At 43.3% G+C, this 21,684-nt stretch overlaps 1 protein-coding gene across 1 annotated transcript; it reads left to right on the forward strand.

Annotated features, from left to right (window-relative positions):
- Positions 1 to 2,498: 2,498 nt before the first annotated feature.
- On the forward strand, positions 2,499 to 18,850 carry LOC144888509 (uncharacterized). The gene is made up of 2 exons (XM_078766626.1): positions 2,499 to 4,949; positions 18,157 to 18,850. The coding sequence occupies exon 1, from the start codon at positions 2,568 to 2,570 to the stop codon at positions 3,963 to 3,965; it is 1,398 nt and encodes a 465-aa protein (XP_078622752.1). The 5' UTR covers positions 2,499 to 2,567; the 3' UTR covers positions 3,966 to 4,949; positions 18,157 to 18,850.
- The last annotated feature ends 2,834 nt before the right edge of the window (positions 18,851 to 21,684 follow it).

Below are 21,684 nucleotides of genomic sequence, written 5' to 3' on the forward strand. Positions count from 1 at the left end.
AATGTCTGCAAGAATTGAAATACTGATTGTGAATGTGTAAAATTATATGAAAGAAGAACATGCATATCAATAGACGATGCCATCGAAAAGGAGAGCAGCTGTCAATAGAAAAGGATGTCTGACATCAATTTGACATTATTGCACAGGAAATGACAAACAAAGAAACAGTTCATTTCCATCGGGTAATATTACGATGAGAGATCAGCCGATACCTTTATTATGTCCATCAGCATCCATGGCACTTAGAAAAAAAATGCAGCATCAGCCAGCCGCAGCCAACTATCACGTACCGTCTCGAAGTCAATGCCATCCTTTTATCTCTTCGTATACAACTCACTGATCACAACGTCACTCCATTTAACTTTATTAAAATGACGATAAAGACGTGAAACCCGTGGAACATCCACGGAAGGGATATCGTTCGTCTGTTTTCAGCTCGTTATCTTTAAGCTTCCTTACGTCTCGCCACCTGCTACACCTCTCTGAGTTACGAGGATTTATGCAACGCACCCCGAGTATCGCAACGTCACTCCATTTAACTTTATTAAAATGACGATAAAGACGTTTCCTTATATATCCTAATTTCAAATGTTCAAGGGAATAAAAAAGCTTCCTTACGTCTCGCCACCTGCTACACCTCTCTGAGTTACGAGGATTTATGCAACGCACCCCGAGTTTCGCAACGTCACTCCATTTAACTTTATTAAAATGACGATAAAGACGTTTCCTTATATATCCTAATTTAAAATGTTCAAGGGAATAAAAAGACCATTTGGTTCACACCACCCATCACACCACTCGACTGTCCAATCAGCGGACAGCTCGCATCGCCTTCGCCCAGCAGATGCCAATACGATGGTGTCGTAAGATGGCGTCGTATCAGCCGATAATCGGATGCTTTTGGGTCCCAAAGTCGGCGAATTCAGATTTTTCGAGTATGGCTGTACGTGATAAACAAAGAGCGCGGTTCGTAGATGGAAAATGCATTAGTGCCGTGGGCATCGGGTCACTGGGTGCGGCGTAAAAGGGATAACAAAGTCGAGTCCTTACGGTATTATTATATAGATGTGTACATCCCATTTCAAATCTGCCTGGATGAAGATACCCAACCATTTTATGATATTTTGATGTTGGATTTCAACATCATTCAATGACATGTTGGAGGGGTGTGGATTGTTTCGAGTGAAACAGATGTCAAGACATCTGTTTTGTGTGTGTGTATATGTGTGTGTGTATGTGTATATGTGTGTGCATGTGTGTGGGTGTACATGTGTGTGTACGTGTGTGTGTGTGGATGTATATGTGTATATATGTGCATATATATGTGTGTGTGAGTGTGTGTGTATATATGTGTGTGTGAGTGTGTGTGTATATATGTGTGTATGTGTGTGGGTGTACATGTGTGTGTGTGTGTGTATATGTGTGTACGTGTGTGTGTGGATGTATATGTGTATATATGTGCATATATGTGTGTATATGTGTGTATGTGTGTGGGTGTACATGTGTGTACGTGTGTGTGGATGTATATGTGTATATGTGTATATATGTGCATATATACGTGTGTGTGTGTATATGTGTGTGTGTGTGTGTGTGTGTGTGTGTGTGTGTGTGTGTGTGTGTGTGTGTGTGTATATATATATATATGTGTGTGGGTGTACATGTGTGTACGTGTGTGTGTGCATATGTGTATGCATTTGTGTCGGTGTACATGTGTGTACGTGTTTGTGTGCATATGTGTATGCATGTGTGTGTGTGTGTGTGTGTGTCTGTGTGTGTGACCCACTCTCCCCCGTGTGATTCCCACGGGTGACCTCACTAGTTATAAATATTCAGGGATGTGACAACAGACACGTTCAGAGAGACATGTATGATATGATTAGTGCATTATGATATGTAAGAAAAAGGGCTGGTGCTCGATTTTTGTGCCAAAAGTGATTTTTTTGCAGTTTTGTCAACTTTAGGGGGTAAATTCAAAGGAAAATTAGGGGTTTAATTTTTTCGCGAACTTTTCGGGTATTTTGGGGGGCCTTTTAGGGGGGTGACCCCCAAAAATTGCACAATCTATATCTCGGCTCCTAGACATGCTAGCTTCATGATCTTGGTGTCTGGGATAGGGTTTCTGTCTGCGCCGAGTTCAATTATGTTGTTTATGAGGTGATCTGAGGTCAAGGTCATAGGCTCAAGGTCACCACAGGGTCATAAATGGCTCCAAAAGGTAAAATTAGCCAAAATAACTGAATTATATCGTATAGTACCACTTTATATAGGTTTTATTGGGTGAGGAATTCAGTCGTGACATCCTTTTCGACATTCGCGGTCAACCCCTACTTTTTCGGTTGGTTCACCCCATAAGTGTGCTAAAACCGCAAAAATCAGTTTGGGGAAAAAAATCATCCAACAGGCCTTTTTCTTACATATCATGATGCACTATATCCTGGCTAAATGCCAAAACGTTGATGTCGCCATATTTTGCTTATCTTTTTCTTCTTTATTTCCAGGTGTGTCGCTGTATTGCTGCGAACGTGTCCATGAAGTGAAGCTCTGAGCATTTCAACCTGCCTTCTGCAATGTCGGAACGAAAATCTGAAGAAATAAGGATTTGCATCATTTGCAAAGAGGGAGACTCTGTGAATAACAAACTTGTTGATAAACATGATATTGATATATCACTCGTGCGAGATCTAAAAGAAAGGGTTGTAGAGCGGGCTAGTCTAGGTGATGTGAACCTCAAATCGCTGGCAGATCATTTAAGTAGCTTGTCGGAGTCAGATTTACGTAATGTCTCTTATCACAGCAAGTGTCGCAAACCTCTTGCAAATAAGGCCAACTTAGAGATGTGTAGAAAACGCGCTCGTTCCCAAACACCAACGTCTTCTCATGCATCCTCTACCTCCGATGTAGTGCCAATGGCTCCAAAACGTGGACGGCCACCCAAGACAGAGAAATCTGACGCAGCAATTAGGCCTCTAAGACAGAAAGGTTGTAAGGTGCTTCCGAAGGGAAAGAAATGTATGTTCTCCACATGTTCATTTTGTCCAAAATCATCACAAGGGCTGCATAGAGTAGTATCGGATTCTATGGGTCAACGACTTCTAGCAATCAAAGAGGCTACCGAGGATGACTTAGTCAGATCGAGTCTAGCTGAACTGTTGGACTCTGGAGATGCATCAGCATTAGAAAAGTACTACCATCGAGACTGTATCAGGGTTGCAGACAGACATGGCAAGGAACGGGGATATAGCGATGCATATAGACATGTGAGAAATGTGTGTGATGCTGAGTTTGTTGTGTATGTGAGAGATTCACTAAGTATAGATGACTGTGTCCTTAGCATGAATCAGTTAAACAACTTTTACATCAACCTGTTGAAGGAGAAGAAAATTCATGAGGAGAGAAGTGACAATCACAAGAAGCACCTGAAGGAATTGATTGAACAGCATGTGCCAGAGGTTGAATTTGTTGAGCCTCCCAATCCTACTCACAGCCACAGAGTTATGAGGAAGAAGTCAGTGGGGCAAGCCGTTGAGTTTGCAACTGCAGACACAGATGCATGGGTTCTCATTGATCTATCTCGTGCCCTGAGGAAGGAGGTTCTCCGCGCAAGAGACTGGAAATTCACAGGCGACTTCAATAACTTTGAAAATCCCCCTATGCTAGAGTTTTTAATAATGCATATCATGTATGGCTCTGAAGCTAGAATAATCTCAGGACAGCGTGAAGCAGAAGTGAAGAAGAATGTGGATGTTGTGTGCCAGATGATAGTGCAGAGCTCAAGAAGTCACAGACAAGTCAAGTTGAAGACTTCTCATGGGTTCAAAAAAACAGTGGAAACCCCGCTCTCAATTGGCCTTCCCCTGGCAATTCATGAGCATCACGACTGTTCCTCTGCGGGAGCCCTTGTCCTCCTCCAAGACCAAAGGTCAGCTTGCAAGGATTCTTGCCCAGGGACTTCTACAGGAGTTTGAGGGACAGGATCTGCGACTTATCGTCTCATATGACACCAATATCAAAATCAATGCACCCCACAGGCTTGAAGAGGACTTCTTTACCCATGAGCACGAGGAGGCTGACTCACAGATCCCCCTTCATGTTCTTCACTGCATCAAGGATTGTGAATTCAGACATATTGTTGTTGCATCTCCGGACACTGATGTGTTGGTCCTCCTCATTGACCTCACAGCACATGGACGTTTGGGAACTTTGACCACATTGGAATTTCACACAGGAAATGGCAACAAGTTCAGAAAGATCGATGTGGTGGAGAGAGTGAGGAGCATCAGCCGTAAGAAATGTCAAGGTCTCATTGGGATACACAACTTCACTGGCACTAACTGGGGTGGTAAGTTCGTGGGTGTGACAAAGAAGAGGTGGATCACAGAGTACTTCAAATTGGGTCCCAATGATCCCATCATTGATGCCTTCCAGAGATTGGGAGATGGCCCTCTCTCATTGACGGAACTAATAGATGGAAAACTCCCTGAGGAGATGCAGCCCCTCGAACACTTTGTGTGCCGCGTCTACTCTGCCAATGGCCCACAAACACTTCCCCAACTTTGCTGGGAGCTCTTCAGGTCGAAAAACATGGAGTCTGAGATGCTGTTCCCCACCCGAGCTACATTGCTGCCTCATATTCAACGGAAAAACTTTGTATGCATGGTGAACAAAGCCTATGTCACTATACATCCCCAACTTCCTAGTTTGGAAGACTGCGGTTGGGTCATCAAAGATGGTGCAATCTTCCCTCTACAGTGTCTTGAACTACCTGCTCCACAAGCGGTTCTAGAACTGATCAAATGTGGCTGTAAATCATCTGTCTGCGCACGCAACTGTTCTTGTGCGAAGAACAACCTCCCCTGCACGCCGCTTTGCAAGTGCCATGACCAAGGATGTCAAAACGTCAGGCATGAGAAATTCGATATTGAGGACGAAGAAGTATAAGGATCGGAATTGTAAGTACCATTTTTGTAATTGATAGCTGATTATGGGTACATTGATGATATTTGTTTAGTTAATGCATACGCGGTGTAAAACTGGTGTAGTAGGGCCTATATATTGGTGCGATTAGACCTTATATTACACTGGACGTAGTGTAACTCAACAAAGTGTAAATAGATCTGTCATGAGATGAAGAATGTGGTGCATTATAATATGTACTTGCTCAGCATTTATGTGTCAAAACTAATGTTTTGTAGTTGCACTGTATATCATGAGATGTGACATTTTTTTGTTTTCGCCACATTTTCACCCACCCAAATGACATTGACCATGACCTAGTTTATAACCTGATCGTGACCTCGAATGTAAAAAAAGATGTCACCACTGAATTTCTCACCCAACAAAACCCACATGAAGTGGTACTATATGACATAGTTCAGTTATTTTGGCTGATTTTACATTTTGGGGTCATTTATGACCCTGTGGTGACCTTGAGCCTATGACCTTGACCTCAGATCATCTTGTAAACATCATAATTGAACTAGGCGCCCCCAGAAACCCTATCCTAGACACCAATATCATGAAGCTGGCATGTCTAGGAGCCGAGATATAGATTTTGCAATTTTTGGGGGTCCCCCCCCCTAAAGGGCCCCCAATACCCCCAAAAGTTAGCGAACAAATTCAACCCCTAATTTTTCTGTTAATTTACCCCCCAAAGTTGACAAAACTGCCAAAAAATCACTTTTGGCACAAAAATCGAGCGTCATGACATATCATAATGCACTACATATCTTGCAGCAAAATTTTATTTGAGCTGATTTATCCCCGTCATTGTGAAACGAGCGATAAGGAAGATGTGCCTCATCCTGGGAACCCTTAACTGGTGCACGAGATGTTGGTTCCTCAAATTCTTCCAATTTACGTCTCAAAGGGGTTTGCTGGAATCTACTTTGACTTCTACTTTAATGATGTCATTGAGTTCCTCCTGTATATAGAACACGGATATTTTCACCTCTGCATCCAGGTCGTCAACACTGGTGATTCTTTCAATTGGACTTTTCTCACGATCTTTCCTCAACCTGTAGCCATGGTTGTTTACCTGCAGATAAAGGAATAAAATAATTTGGTGGTTGAAGCCTCATCCAAACAATCTCGGTAGATGAGCATTTGATGAAATTAAGTACAGAAATCAAGAACAAAAACAAAACAAAAACAAGTACAGATACATTCAAAGTACACCGCCCCCTTGCCAAATAATGAAATATCCTACAGCGCGGCATTGCCGGGGCGCCTCTGGCGCCCGGCAATACCGCAGTGCACCTCATAGAGGCTGCATTGGGAAGGAGAGGTGTACGCTAATTGATTGATTAATTGTATAATTAAAATCAATAAAAGATTATCACAAAATATTTTCTTAATCAATTGGCTAATAGCATAACTAAACCACTAGTGTTTCATCCGAAGATGTATCTTTTAGAAATTTAATCAAATAAGTCATCAATAAAAAATTAAATAATTAATTGATTAATCAATAAATAATTCATCGATTAATCAATAAATAATGAATCGATTAAATGATTAATCAATAAATCAAAAATATCCTTGATAGCCACATCACTTGGTCACTGTCATGTCCAAATATTACCTTCCCAGCTCAAAAGGTGCCTGAGATATTGGCCAAATGAGAAAGAAAATAAATAAATGATTAATAATGAAAATAAATAAATAATAATCATTTAAAAATTAAATTACTAATTAATTCGGTCATAGAACACATAAACCACCACCATTTCATCAGAATCTGTAACTTAAATAAATAAATAAAAAATTAATCGAATAATTAAATAATTAATCCATTCATTGATTAATTGATTAATCAATAAATCAAAAACATCCTTGATAGCCACATCACTTGGTCACTCATGTCCAAATATTAGCTTCTGAGCTCAAAAGGTGCCTGAGCTATTGGCCAAATGAGAAAGAAAATAAATAAATGATTAAATAAATAAATAATAATCATTAAAAAATTATAATTATTAATCAATTCGGTCAGAGAACACATAAACCACCACCATTTCATCAGAATCTGTAACTTGGAAAAAAAATAAAATTAGTCATTAATCGAATAATTAAATAAGTAATCGATTAATTGATTAAATGATTAATTAATAAATCAAAAATAACCTTTGCAGCCAAATCACCTGGTCATTGGCATGTCCAAATATCAGCTTCCTAACTCAAAAGGTGCCTGAGTTAATGGTCAGAAGAGAAAGGAAATTTGATTAATTAAATAAGTACTTAATTAATCACTAATAATTAAATAACTCCTCAATTAATTGATTAATCAAAAAACAAAAAATATCGTTTTTGACAAAGGACTTGCTCACTATTGTGCCGAAATTTCAGCTTCTCAGCTCAAAGGATGGCTGAGATATCGCCCGGACAAACAAACAAGAAAGAAAGCAAGAAAACAACCAGAGTGAAAACTGAGTACTCCCTTTCAGCGTGCGTCACTGCCGAGCCCCCTTCGGTGCCCAGCAATGACGATTTGCAATGCCTGGAGATGGCATAGGAAAGGTGCGGTGTACAAAAAGTAAAGACCAACCTTTAAAAAAACCACCAGAAAAAGGAGCCAAAAAATAGGAGTAATAGGAGTATATTTCCCAAAAAATTGTGAAATAGGAGTATGATTGAAAGGAAGGACGAAATGTAGTTGTTCAAACCATTGGTGACTTGTTGGGCAATCGGATCTGTCCCCAGGCTGCGAATGTGCTGATGGTCATCTCTTGAGAGTGTATCTCAGACCTCTGCTGATTTTGAGGAACCCCCCTGATCCAAAATCAAAACAATCTGAGACTGAGCGATCCTGCGGACCATCGAGTAGAAGGACTGTATCGGGTTTCAGAGCAATTGGTTGGTAAAAAGGGACGAGTAGAGATACAAAAGTCTGGGGGAGGGGAGGTAGGGGGGGGGGGGGGAGAGGTAACCTCCAATCCACCCCACCCCCACCCCTCCCCCCACCCCACTTCATATCCCCCGATGGAGCCGCCATAATCCTACGACTGCTTAATACATTAAGCAGTCGACTTTTTGCCCCTTCCCACTGTCCTTCAGCACGCTGCTGCTGTCTCCACTCCCTTCTGTGGTCTCAGAGGCTTCATCGAGACTCTCTCTTTTCCAACAAGGATTTTCAACTTTGAGACTTGGTTCGTGGTTGGCTAATTGCAGGTTCAGCCATGTGCCGGAAGTCAGGTCCGAAGGGCGTACAAGCCGGCACCGCACATGTGAGTTGATAGAGCGAGAGCGTTTGGGCTGAAGTTGGGCTTCAAGGAGACTTTTTAATCTCCCTCTCTATATGCTTGGTTGTCGACACGGATGGATTAAAAGACTACAAAGGCGTCAACTCATCGCCATCTCCTTGTTGCTATCCTCCAGTCCCACCTGCACGACCATACCATTGTGGTGCTCTGTGACCATATTGTACCTCAAGTCCCCAACTTCCCTTTTTGCTTCTCGTTTGATTCCGATATTTTGGTGCCAATAGCAGTGTTTTGTTTTCTTCAACACAGGTTTGATTGTGCGCCATATATATATATATATATATATATATATATATAATATATATATATATATATATATATATATATATATATATATACAGTATATATATATATATATATATATATATATATATATATATATATATATATACTGAAACGCAAAAGAAACTTACCACATTTGAAACCTTTAAATATCAACAATAACACTGCGTGTAGTAAATGTGTGAACTTATTTGTGGACAATAGTGTCCTCACTGTCAGACAAAACGGTCACGGATGGTCAATTGAACCTTCAATGGTCACTTCATAGCACAGCTGTTGAACAGCCGTTTTGACTGTCAGTGATTAGCCAAGGGGTACGGGATGATTTTAATGAGCTGCACGTGATGTCTTGATATTGGCTTTAAAAAGGCCAGTGCAAAATGGGCATTTCAATCAACATGCCACGATTGTCAAGGGATCAACGGCAGCGTGCCCTGGGCATGCTGCAAGGCCGACTGACCTACCGTGAGGTGGCACGTCGCCTTGGCTGTTCACACCAGACGATATCGGCCCTGGTGGACAGAGACACCCTCCACAACTCTGCAGATGACAGACCTCGATCAGGGAGGCCAAGAGTCACCACTGCAAGGCAGGACAGGCAGATGGTCCGAAGTCACCTGCGGGATCGATTCCGTCCAGCATCCCGCACTGCGGCAGAAACTCCGGGGCGTGCAAACCCATGGATCTCCAATGATACTGCACGAAGACGACTGCATGACTATGGTCTGACTGCCAGAAGACCATACAGAGGCCCCGTGATGACGGCTGCCCATCGCCGCAACCGACAGAGATGGTGCCAGCAGCATCAGCGGTGGACCTTGGCGCAGTGGAATGAGGTCGCTTTCAGCGATGAGTCAAGGTTCTGTGTGGACAGTCCTGATGGGCATGAGCGTGTCTGGAGAAGAACTGGCGAGCGATATGCCGATTGTTGCGTGCGTCAAGCCAACAGGTGGGGTGGCCCAAGTGTGATGGTGTGGGCCGCCATATCAGGCCGGTACAGGATGCCACTGGTGGTTGTGGATGGGAATCTTAACGCCCAGCGGTATGTGGATAACATCCTGCGACCTCATCTGCTGCCATTCCTGCTAGACCACCCAGAACTGAGAACCTTTCAGCATGACAACGCTCGTCCCCATGCTGCTCGCTTTACCACTGCATTTCTCCAAGGCGAGAACATCAACACCATGCAGTGGCCTGCGCTCTCCCCTGACCTGAATCCCAAAGAGCACCTGTGGGATGAGCTTGGGAGACGCGTAGTTGGCAGGGCCAGGACACGGGCGGAGCTGCTTCAGACATTGAGGACTGAGTGGGACAGAATCCAGCAGCAATCCATCCAAAAACTGGTAGGCAGTATATGCCGACGATGCACTGCCTGTATCCAAAACAATGGTGGCCACACACGCTATTGAAAGGGGACTGACATTGCACCCTGTGCTGTTCTGTACTGTAGAACAAACTGATGAGATTGTGTATCTTGGTCAAAAACTTGACATGTCATCAATAAAATGCCAATGTTTCAATTAGCAATTGTTGGTTTGTTTTATTTTGAACTGTTACAATTGTATTACATTTCAAACAAGTGGTAAGTTTCTTTTGCGTTTCAGTATATATATATATATATTGAAGGAACTGCGCTCCAACGCGAGTCGAAAGAATTGACGCGACCAAAGACGGAATTCGTCCGAGTTGCTTTATTGAAACAAAACAGCTCAGGTATTCTGACAAGCCCGTTTTTCGGGCAACAATATATATACACATTTATGTCGGGAAGTTTGCCCGGAAAAAGCTATACCGGGCATGCCCGGGTATCAAGGGCGAGCCTTGGAAAGGCGAGTCTGGACCTGCCCGGGCGTGTTTGGCTGCGGCCTGGCAAGTCGAGGCTGGGCGTGCCCGGGCGCTCTGGGCGAGCACTGGAAAGGCGATAGCGGGCATGCCCGGACGCTCTGGGCGAGCCCTGGAAAGGCGATAGCGGGCATGCCCGGACGCTCTGGGCGAGCCCTGGAAAGGCGATAGCGGGCATGCCCGGACGCTCTGGGCGAGCCCTGGAAAGGCGAGAGCGGGCATGCCCGGGAAAGACGAGACCGGGCGTGCCCGGGAGGTTCGGGCGTGCCCGGGAACAGTGAGTCCGGGCATGCCCGGGAGAGGCGCGTCTGGCCGTGTTCTGGCCGGTGCAAGGCGATTATGTACATCCAGCGGTAACCGCTACAATATATATATATATATATATATATATATATATATATATATATATATATATATATATATATATATCTATATATATATATCTCTATATATAAAGGAGGCGTGTCTGTGTGTGTGTCTGTCTGGATGTCCGCTTATAACTCAAGAACTACACATCGGAGAAAAGTTTTAGACACAGATTCGGAATCAGAATAAAATCCCGGTGGTTTTAGGCTACGTTTTATTGTAATATCAATGGTTTTAAAAAACCGTGCCAGCTGCAATTCCATGATGTAGTTTGTGGTGGCGCTAGACGTTCGGGGTGTATTGCAATGGTTTGTCGGGTTTGGCTGTGGGTCCAGAATAACTCCCATTTCCTCATGTTCTTCCACTTTTATTTTGATTCTTCTGTTACAACGCCTTCCTTATCTACCTTACATCCCCCCGACGAGGCCTCTACATAATTTCATGCAGCAGAATTTCGTGCATTTTGAGTGAAAGAAGTGAGACAAAGTTGTAGGAGGAAGAAGAGGCGCGGGCATTGTGGAGGCATCGATCGTGAGTGGAAATGGCGGGAATTGCGTTTGTATCGCAAAGTAAAGGATCTGCATTCATTTCTGAACTTGCATTGGTGGATTGTTATACATCTGCATTATTTTTCATTAAAAAACTTGATGTTGAACTTGAAGGCTCCAAGTACAGACTATATATATAGCCCTCATTGAGGTAAAAATAAAAGGAAAAAGCCTGCTATCGCTTGCCAAGCTAGCCGTTCCCCCCTCCCCCCTCCCCCCTCTCCCTCCCCCTCCCCCCTCCCCCTCCCCCCTCCGCCTCCCCCCTCCCCCTCCCCCCTCCGCCTCCCCCCTCCCCCTCCCCCCTCTCCTCCCCTCCCCCCTCTCCTCCCCTCCCCCCTCTCCTCCCCTCCCCCTGTGGGGTCTTGGACTATGTTAGTACAAAGTGTTCTGGTGGGTAAAGCTCAAGATATATTTTCGGCTTTACCGATTGACCAATGTGCAGATTATGAGATAGTGAAGAAAACCATTCTCAAAGCCTATGAATTGGTCCCTGAAGCTTCCCGGCAAAAATTCAGGAATGCCAGGAAGAGGGAGAGTGAGACCCATGCGGGGTTTTCCAGAATGAAGGAAACCATGTTTGATCGGTGGTGTGACTCGAAGGGGATTGGGAAAGACTTCAACCTGTTGCGACAATTGATCTTGGTGGAGGAATTCAAACAGTGTTTCCACGTGGACATTAAAGTACATCTGGATGAAAAGAAAGTACCAGAGTTGTATGAGGCAGCAACCGTGGCAGATGACTATGCCTTGACACACAGGATGGGGTTCCACAAACCTAACTTCCCGCCTAGAGTTAGCCAGGGGAGTTATGGTAAATCAGGGGCGGAGAACAAATATTCATGGAAGCGGCCTAGAGATGACTATGGGGACACATCTGATACCACGACTTTTAGGGATCAGAAGACTACAGTTCCAAGACAGACTTATCTTCCGGGGGGCCCGAGGCAGACTTCGAGTTTTTCCTCTGGGCCTACTTGCGCTTTTTGCAAGAAACCTGGGCATTTGATGTCCAAATGTTACGCCCTGAAAAGGAAAAATCAGGAGCGGAGTCGGACTAGTACAACTCCGAATGCATTGGCAAATGCGAGAAATCGTCCTTGGAGGACAGTGCCTTGTGAAGGTTCCCATGCCAAAGTTACGGCATCACAGAACGACCTTGTTCAAGAGGGTTACAAACCTTTTATTTCAGAGGGGTTTGTGTCACTGGATGGAGACTTAACGAACCAGAGATCTGTTAGGGTATTGAGGGACACAGGAGCACATCAATGTTTGATGCTTGAGGGCATTTTGCCATTGTCAGAGAAGACGGCAACTGGTGTTAGTGTTCTTTTCAGGGGGTTGGTGGCTATGTTAAAGCTCCACTTCATGTCATCCATTTGAAGTCTGATTTGGTGTCAGGGCCGGTCAGCGTAGGTTTACAAGCCACGCTTCCTGTAGAGGGAATCTCTTTTGTTATCGGGAATGATTTGGCCGGTGGTCGAGTTTCTGGTAATCCAATGTTGGTTGAAAAGCCCAGTATGGAAAATAACACCGCACAGTTAGAGCGGGAGATTCCGGGTATCTTTCCATCCTGTGCAGTGACTCGTGCTATTGGTAGGAAGCGCTCTGAAGAGAAGGAGAAGGAAGGCAATGTGGTTTTGGGTTCCTTAGAGGTATTGGAGGAAAATTCTGAAAGAGGTAATAGGAAAGGGAGTGACATCAAGGAACTTAAGGAAAAGGTGGCATCTGGAATCAAAGAGGAAATGGAGTGTCCGTCGGAGACATCTGGGAGCGAGGTTGAACAAACGGTGCTGGTCCGAAAGAGACTTGTTGAAGAACAACACGGAGATTCGGAGATCCGGAGTTTAATTGGTAAAGCCGTTACAGAGGAAGAGGCTATGAACATACCTGTTGGTTACTTCCTGAAAGGGGAAATACTCATGAGAAAATGGAGACCACTGGAGGTGCCAGCAAATGATGAGTGGAAAGTTCATTACCAAATTGTGATGCCACCGCTGTACCGGAAGGAGATATTGAGTTCGGCACATGAGACACCTTTGGCCGGGCACCTTCGAGTGAACAAGACATGTGACAGAATTTTGGTACATTTTTTCTGGCCAGGATTGCAACGTGATGTAGCGGATTTCTGTAAATCTTGCCATTGTTCCCAGCTGGTGGGAAAACCTAATCAGAAAGTCCCATCCGCACTTTAAAACCCATTCCAGCTTTGGAAGAGCCATTCAGCCGTGTCATTATTGACTGTGTAGGCCCTTTACCTAAAACTAAGGCTGGCCATCAGTATTTGTTGACCATCATGTGTGCTTCCACAAGGTTCCCAGAGGCAGTGCCTCTTAGAAAAATTACTGCGGCAGTTATTGCAAAGGCCTTGATTAAATTTTTCACTTTGGTTGGCCTACCTAAGGTCATCCAGTCTGATCAGGGTTCCAATTTCATGTCAACGCTTTTTCAGCAAGTGGTACACCTGTTGGGAGTGGAGCAAGCAAGATCAAGTACTTACCATCCCGAGAGCCAAGGGGCCTTGGAAAGCTTTCACCAGACATTGAAGAATATGATCAGAACGTATTGTTTTGAATGTGACAAGGATTGGGATGAAGAAATACCCTTATTGTTGTTTGCTATGAGGGAATCTGTTCAGGAGTCATTGTGGTTCAGTCCTTTTGAACTTATGTTTGGACACGCAGTGCGAGGACCGTTGAAATTGGTGAAAGAACAGTGGCTACAGGAGGAGTCGCAGTCAACAGTGGTGGAGTATGTGTCAACGGTTAGGCACAGATTGGCAAAGGCTTGTGAAGTTGCGAGAAGAAACTTGAAAGTGACACAGGATAAAATGAAAGTGAGACATGACAAGAAATCTCAGATAAGAAATTTCAGTCCTGAGGACCGAGTGTTAGTGTTGCTTCCTGTTCCAGGTAAGCCACTACAGCCTAGATATTTTGGTCCCTATGCAATCAAAAGGAGGGTTAATGAAACAGATTACGTAGTGACAACTCCCGACCGACGGAAAAAGCGGCAGCTGTGTCAAGTCAACCGACTGAAGAAATATTATGAGAGGAAGCCTGTGGGGAAAATGGTTCCTGTCTCACCTTTCGTGCCTGTAGTCGGGGTGCAAGAGAATCCAGAGGTTGAGGCCGGTGTGAAGTTTGATAACTTTGATGACCAGGCTTGTCCCAGATTGACGAACACAGAAGTGTTGAGTCATTTAGATGAGAAATGAGGTCATTTGACGAGGGAACAACAAGGACAACTATCCAGCCTAATTTTTGAATTTGCACATTTGTTCACAGATGTACCTGGTCGTACAGACCTGGTATATCATGATATTGAGGTGGGGGAAGCCACTCCTGTGAAGCAACACCCCTATCGGATGAACCCTGTGAAGATGGAGTATCTTCGGAAGGAGGTTCAGTATATGTTGGAGAATGACATCATCAAACCAGGCAGCAGTGAATGGAGCTCACCATGTGTGTTGGTTCCAAAACCCGATGGCAGTTTTCGCTGTTGTACGGATTTAAAATGGGTTAATGCAGTGACCAAGACCGACTCATATCCCATCCCGAGGATTGATGACTGTATTGATAGAATAGGCCCAGCTAAATTTGTAACTAAATTTGACTTGCTGAAAGGGTATTGGCAGATTCCTCTTACTGATAGAGCCAAGGAAATCTCGGCTTTAGTCACACCAAATGAGTTGTATCAGTACAAGGTTCTTCCCTTTGGAATGAAAAACGGGCCTGCTACATTTCAACAGCTGATTAATAAGCTCATTGCAGACCTTGAGGGGGTGGAGGCTTATCTGGATGATGTCATCATCCACACTATGACCATGGAAGATCATATTAAACAAATTCAGGCATTTTTCAAGAACCTGACCGAGGCAGGGTTGACCATCAACTTATCAAAGAGTGAGTTTGTAAAAGCACAGGTGGTGTTCCTAGGCCATGTAGTATTGTAGTAGGTCAGGGTCAGGTGCAACCGGTGACAGCCAAGATAGAAGCCATTGATCGCTTCCAAGTTCCAAAAGGGAAGAAGGAGCTTATGAGATTCTTGGGTATGGCTGGTTGGTACCGGCGGTTCTGCAGGAATTTTTCTGATGTGGTAGCCCCTTTAACGAATTTGCTGAGGAAAGAGACCAAGTTTGTTTGGGATGACAAATGTCAGGCTGCCTTTGCCCACGTCAAAGCAATATTCGTGAGCTCTCCTGTCCTAGCAGCCCCGGATTTTCAAGCACCTTTCAAGTTGGCCATTGATGCAAGTGATGTGGGGGCTGGGGCAGTTCTATTACAGGAAGATGAGGATGGAGTGGATCACCCGGTGTACTACTACTCCAGAAAGTTTAACAAACATCAGTCAAATTATGCCACTGTGGAAAAAGAGTCCCTTGCTTCAGCATTATGAGGTGTATCTGGGAACTACTACCTTTCCAATAAAAGTCTTCACTGATCACAACCCCTTAACCTTCATTCAAAAAATGAAAAATAAAAACCAGAGGTTGATGAGATGGAGTTTGGCTTCGCAGGAGTTCAACTTGGAAATTGAGCATGTAAAGGGCAGGGACAATGTCGTTGCTGATGCTTTGTCCAGAGTGAACTAACTTTGTAAATTTCTGTAGGTTGTTTGGAAGTTTTGTTGCTTTATTTTGGGGAATATTAATTATTGTTGCTCACGTGAATTGATAATTTGGGTGTGAGTTTTACTTTTGTTTGTTAAAAGGGTTTTTGCCTGCAAGGAAAGTTTTCACTATGTTCAAACTTTCTTTCTTGAGGGGGGGAAGTGTTACGGATTCGTCACTTCCGTTGTTGTGGTTTTCATCCACTGTAAACATTTTTGATTCCATGTGCTATTATTGTTGTCGTTTGGGGGAGATAGAGATTGCTATTGTCAAAAGGTAAAAAAGTTAATGTTTTAAATGAAACCGGAACCGGACGACGACGAAGAGGAAGAGGAGGAAGAAAAGGCGGAGCGAGTGAGTCAGACAAGAAGCCTAGCTGCTTCGAGGTCTGGAGCGAACATTGGCGAACGAGAGTCACGAGTGAACTTTAGGGTTGCCCGGGAAAGGGATTCCTGCGACAGAGTTGTCATCGCTGTGACAGATAAACCTGTGTGACAGGCTTTGTGGTTGATTCCAGAGAGAATCATCATCAGAGTGCCGTTACGCCACGAGAACGGGCCGTCGGCCATTTTGACTCGCGCGCTTTGCACATCGCTCAAGGTTTTTCCCTTCGCTTCAACCATTTTCACCACATTCAGACGTTAATCTGGTGTGCGTGTGTAACGTGGCTTTTGAGTGGGAAATCTGCGGTTCGCCGATTTGGAGCCGGGGAACGTCCATACCCGAGGGTATGATTTCCCAGTCGCCTTGAGGGCGCCTTTGCGCAGCTTTGGCAGTGGGACTGTGACTGTCATCCAAACGGGATTCTGGTCTCGATTGGACATCGTTCTGACGATCACTGGAGCGGATCGACTTTGGTTTGATGCCAGAATAGGGACATTGGGAAATGTTCTTCTTTTCACTCACTTGGAGCACAGTGAGTTATATTGTACGAACCTGATTGTACCATCGTAGGAAATATATATTGGTTGTACAATTGATTACTATTGTTGTTGTACTGTTATTCTTGTGTGATCTTAATACAATACTTGTTTGTTGGTAACAATTGGTGTGGTTTCACCATTGATCTTTGACATACAGAATAACACATCTTTCTGCCGTAACGCCTCTCGGGGCTCGGAGGTACACCGTGACCGGGGTTTGGGGAGGAGCACGTAACACTTGGATGAAAATTTATGATTTTTCAGATGAAAATTGATGATTTTGGAAGTTTGATCTTGAGCTGACTTTTGACCTATTGACCTTGCGTTGACCTTTGACCTATTACCCTTAATAGTTGGTGTCCTATATCAGCGATACACTATGTAATTGCTGTTGAATTTTCAAGATAATAGGATGAAAATTGATTATTTTTCAGATGAAAATTGATGAATTTAAAAGTTTGATCTTGAGTTGACTTTTGCCCTTTGACCTTAAAATAGTTGGTTTTCCAATAATTCAGTGACTCAATGTGCAAATACTGTTCAATTTTCAAGACAATCGGATGAAAATTGACGTTTTTTTAGATGAAAATTGATGATTTTGGAAGTTTGACCTTGAGTTGACCTTTGACCTTTTGACCAAAATAGTTTGTTTCCCAATTAAGTGAGGCAATATGAAAATGCTGTTCTATTTTCAAGTCAACCGGATGAAAATTGACGGTTTTTCAGATGAAAATTGATGATTTTGGAAGTTTTGCTTTGAGTTGACCTTTGACCTCAAAAATAGTTGGTTTTCCTATTTAGTGACTCGATGTGCAAATGCTGTTCAATTTTGAAGTCAATCGGATGAAAAATGGCGATTTTAGAAATTTGACCTCCAGATGACCTTTGACCTCAAAATCAATAGGCTTCTCATTTGTGACGACCTCTACAACTTGGTGAAGTTTCATGACGATCGGTTTAAAATCGTGACCTTTAGGCCGGTGACAAACAGACAGAATAACACACGCAACCGACCAATGTACTTGAAAAACCTTCGAATTTGCAAGTAATAAATAAATAGCATACGATATCTTTGCCAAACGAATTCGAACCCCAGTAGATTAATGGTGGTCAGCTTTGAACCCTGGGTAAAAATGGGAGAGGTAGTTTATAGAATTATAGTGTTGGCAGAATAATTAAAATGAGTGAGTGACGGTTAGATTTGCACCTTCAAAATATTAATATAGAAAAACACCATCTTATTCTAAGACAGAACCAAACTGAAAAGAATTCCCATTTACTATGGCACTGATGGCAGTAATTGACATTGAGATTTGTCTGGCTTGTTATAGGCAACAAGCTTTCAGCAACGGCAGCATTGTGACGTCATGACACACCCCCAGCCACCACCAACCCTCAGAGTTGGAAAACAAGGCCAGCGTGATTTACAATCCAGGGAAGCCGCAATAAATGCTCGAGCATTCACCAAGCCCTCCGTCCTCCATTGTCATGAGCTTGAATGCCATGAGTGCCAGCCTGAATCCCAACAGGCATTCGCCCGATGTCTTTTTATCGACTGTTTGATATTCCAACAAGTAAAATGAAGGACGACGTGTTAAGCGCACTGACATTTTGAGCTGTCTATAGTGTTCATTCGATTCACGATTGCGAACTATAAGTTGCCGCAATGGTGCTGCACTGAGTCCCTCGGATGGACATGCCTGGCATTGCATTAATTGATGGTGACGGACTTTAAAGATCCCACCATGGCTTTTTGCGAAGAGGAGGCCTTCGAGCGACTTCTCGTGGTCACCCGAAAGGAATATTAGCAATTCTTGCTCAAACCTCATTCCATCGAGGCTGGGAATCATTTGTGTCGACAGAGGTCGTCATCGATCAATTAACACCATTAACAAGTGGTCTGTATCACAACAGGAGTTGGATTTTACAAATACAGTCGTGGCCAAAAATATTGGCACCCTTGCACTTTTTTCAAATAATGCATCATTTCTTCCAGAAAATTGTTGGAATAAAAATATATTTTGGTATCCACATTTGTATTTCTTTGGTTTGCAGTGGAACAAAACAAAAACACCTTTAAAATTACTAAATCTCAGCTTATTCCACACAGAAATCCTAAAATGGCCCAGACAATATTATTGGCACCTTTTAGAAGTTGTAAGAAATAATTAGATTTCCAGCAGGTGATTCTCCATTACTTTGGAATTGAATTCACCTGCGGTGAGTTGCAGGTGCCTGCAATATAAAAATCACTCATTCAACCAGTTTGAATAGAGAAAAGGACTCATTCTGCTGTTTTGTGTCACTGTGTGTTCCGCAATGAGCATGGAGAAAAGAAAGAAAACCCGAAAATTGTGTGAGGAGGACAAACACAAGATTGTAGTCAAGCATGGACAATCTCAAGGCTACAAGTCCATCTCCAGAAACCTTGATGTTCCTGTGTCCACCGTACGCAATGTTTTCAGGAGGTTTAAGGCCCATGGCACTGTAGCCAACCTCCCTGGACGTGGCCACAAGAGAAACCTTGATCGAAGATTGCAGTGAAGGATTGTTGGAATGGTGGATAAAGCACCTCGATCAACTGCCAAACAGATTCAAGCTGACCTTCAGACACAAGGTACGACAGTTTCAACTCGCACCATCCATCACCAACTCAATAAAAGGGGGTCGTTGGTAGGAGACCCACCTGAACAAGCCAAAATACTTCTGGGAAAATGTCCTGCGGACAGATGAGACCAAATTAGAGCTTTATGGTAAAGCACATCATCTCTATGTTTACAGCAAACAAAATGAAGCCTTCAAAGAAAAACAAGACCAAAAGTCGAACAGTGGCGTAGCCGGGCTTGTAAAATATTATAAACCACAAACACATATTATTGGCTTTTCAAACGGTCATTGATGCTGCTTATAACATTAAACAAAGACATTTGGAGGAATCTCGACATCTATGAGGTAAGTTTTACTTGCAGAACTGAGCGAAGATCTACTGTAATCTAGATTATACCCCACAAGGGTTGGAGGTGTGCTCATTTAAAAGCAGCAAGATTGCGCTTCCAAGCCAGCTGTTCCTTAAGGGGTTTGAATGGAGTGCTTGCTCGAATGCTTAAACCACTTGGCGATCTCTCCACAAGAACCTTGGTAAATGAACACACACCCAATGTTCTTGAGACCCGACCATAGATCGACTGTAATATATATACTCCATAGAGGAATGACCTTTCCTGCCGCTCTCGAAGTGAGCAGGTCTTTACACCGTAATGACATCATACACGTCATGACGTGGCATGACGGCCAGACACAAAACTTTCCGCTACTTTAATAAACATAAGAAATATATTTAACCTCCAGTAACGTTGCAGTCACTACAAAGGGGGATTAGTCTTACGATTAGATTTACTATAATAATAACGTTACGTTTCGTCACGATAACGTTACGTTGTTATTACGAAAATTATATATTTTTTTTTAAATCGAGGTGAATTCCTTACTTCTGGTTTTACACCGCTTCAATCCATTCACGACATTGGGATTAAAGTGTTATGGTTATATTTCCTATAATATTATTACTACTACGAAAACGATACCACTGTATTAAGAAACCTGGATTTAATTTGTCCGAAGCGCACGGTGAGTCATAACGCCTAAGGCCTACACATACCGTTTTGTTGGAAGATCCGTAACGTCTATGCTTTCGATATTTGATGGTCATTTTAACAATCGGTTTGTTTGTGTTTCACACTGAATGAAAAACGTACAGGTAGAGCATGGTGATTGTGATATATGACAGGTTCGACGATATGTTCGGCATGAACGGCATATAAATCAAAATGGCGGAGTGTGGAGAGTCAGCAGCCGAACCACCGTAATGACATCAGACGTAATCACATCACCCTGTCATGTGACCAGATTCTCAGCTCTGATTGGTATACGTTTGAAGGGACATACATACATACATACATACAGACAGACGGACAAACACTGTTCTAGACGGCTCTGCCCGTTGGGCTACGCCGTAAAAACCTTCCCTACAGTCAAATATGGAGCAGGTTCAGTGATGTTTTGGGGTTGCTGTGCTGCCTCTGGCACTGGGTGCCTTGAATGTGTGCATGGCATCATGAAATCAGGAGATTACCAAGGCATTTTGGAGCGCAATGTTCAACCCAGTGTCAGAAAGCTGGGTCTCCGTCAAAGATCATGGGTCTTGCAGCAGGACAATGAAATCAAACACTTCAAAAAGCATCCAGGAATGGTTCAAGACAAAACGCTGGACTGTTCTGAAGTGGCCAGCAATGAGTCCAGATCTAAATCCCATTGAACACCTGTGGGGAGATCTGAAAACAGTAGTTGGGAGAAGGCACCCTTCAAATCTGGGAGAACTGGAGCAATTTGCACAAGAAGAGTGGGCCAAACTGCCAGTAGAGAGGTGTAGGGAGCTCATCCATGGCTATAGGAAGCCTTGTTTGCACTTATTTAGTCCAAAGGTTGTGCTACTAAATATTAAATCTTGGGTGTCAATAATTTTTTCAATGCCATTTCTTTTTGCGTTCTGATTTTAAAGGATAAATTAACTTCTGAATAAAAAAAAGGTTCTGTAATATTAACAGTGAAATAAAGAATTGTGGACACCAAACACTTGTCATTTTCAACTTATTTTTTAGAGAAAATTGTGTTATTTGAAAAAAGTGCAAGGGTGCCAATATTTTTGGCCATGACTGTAAGTTCTAAGCTCTAGGGTTTTTAATGCAAATGTTGACAGTTCAATGTGTAAGCAGGATGAACTTGAAGGAATTATTACCCTCGCAGGAGGAGAGGGTATTGCATTTGGGTCCGTTTGTTTGTTTGTTTGTCTGTTTGTACGC

This window comes from Myxine glutinosa, chromosome 12 (genome assembly GCF_964187855.1).
Source record: "Myxine glutinosa chromosome 12, kmMyxGlut1.1, whole genome shotgun sequence".
Classification (NCBI taxonomy): domain Eukaryota; kingdom Metazoa; phylum Chordata; class Myxini; order Myxiniformes; family Myxinidae; genus Myxine; species Myxine glutinosa.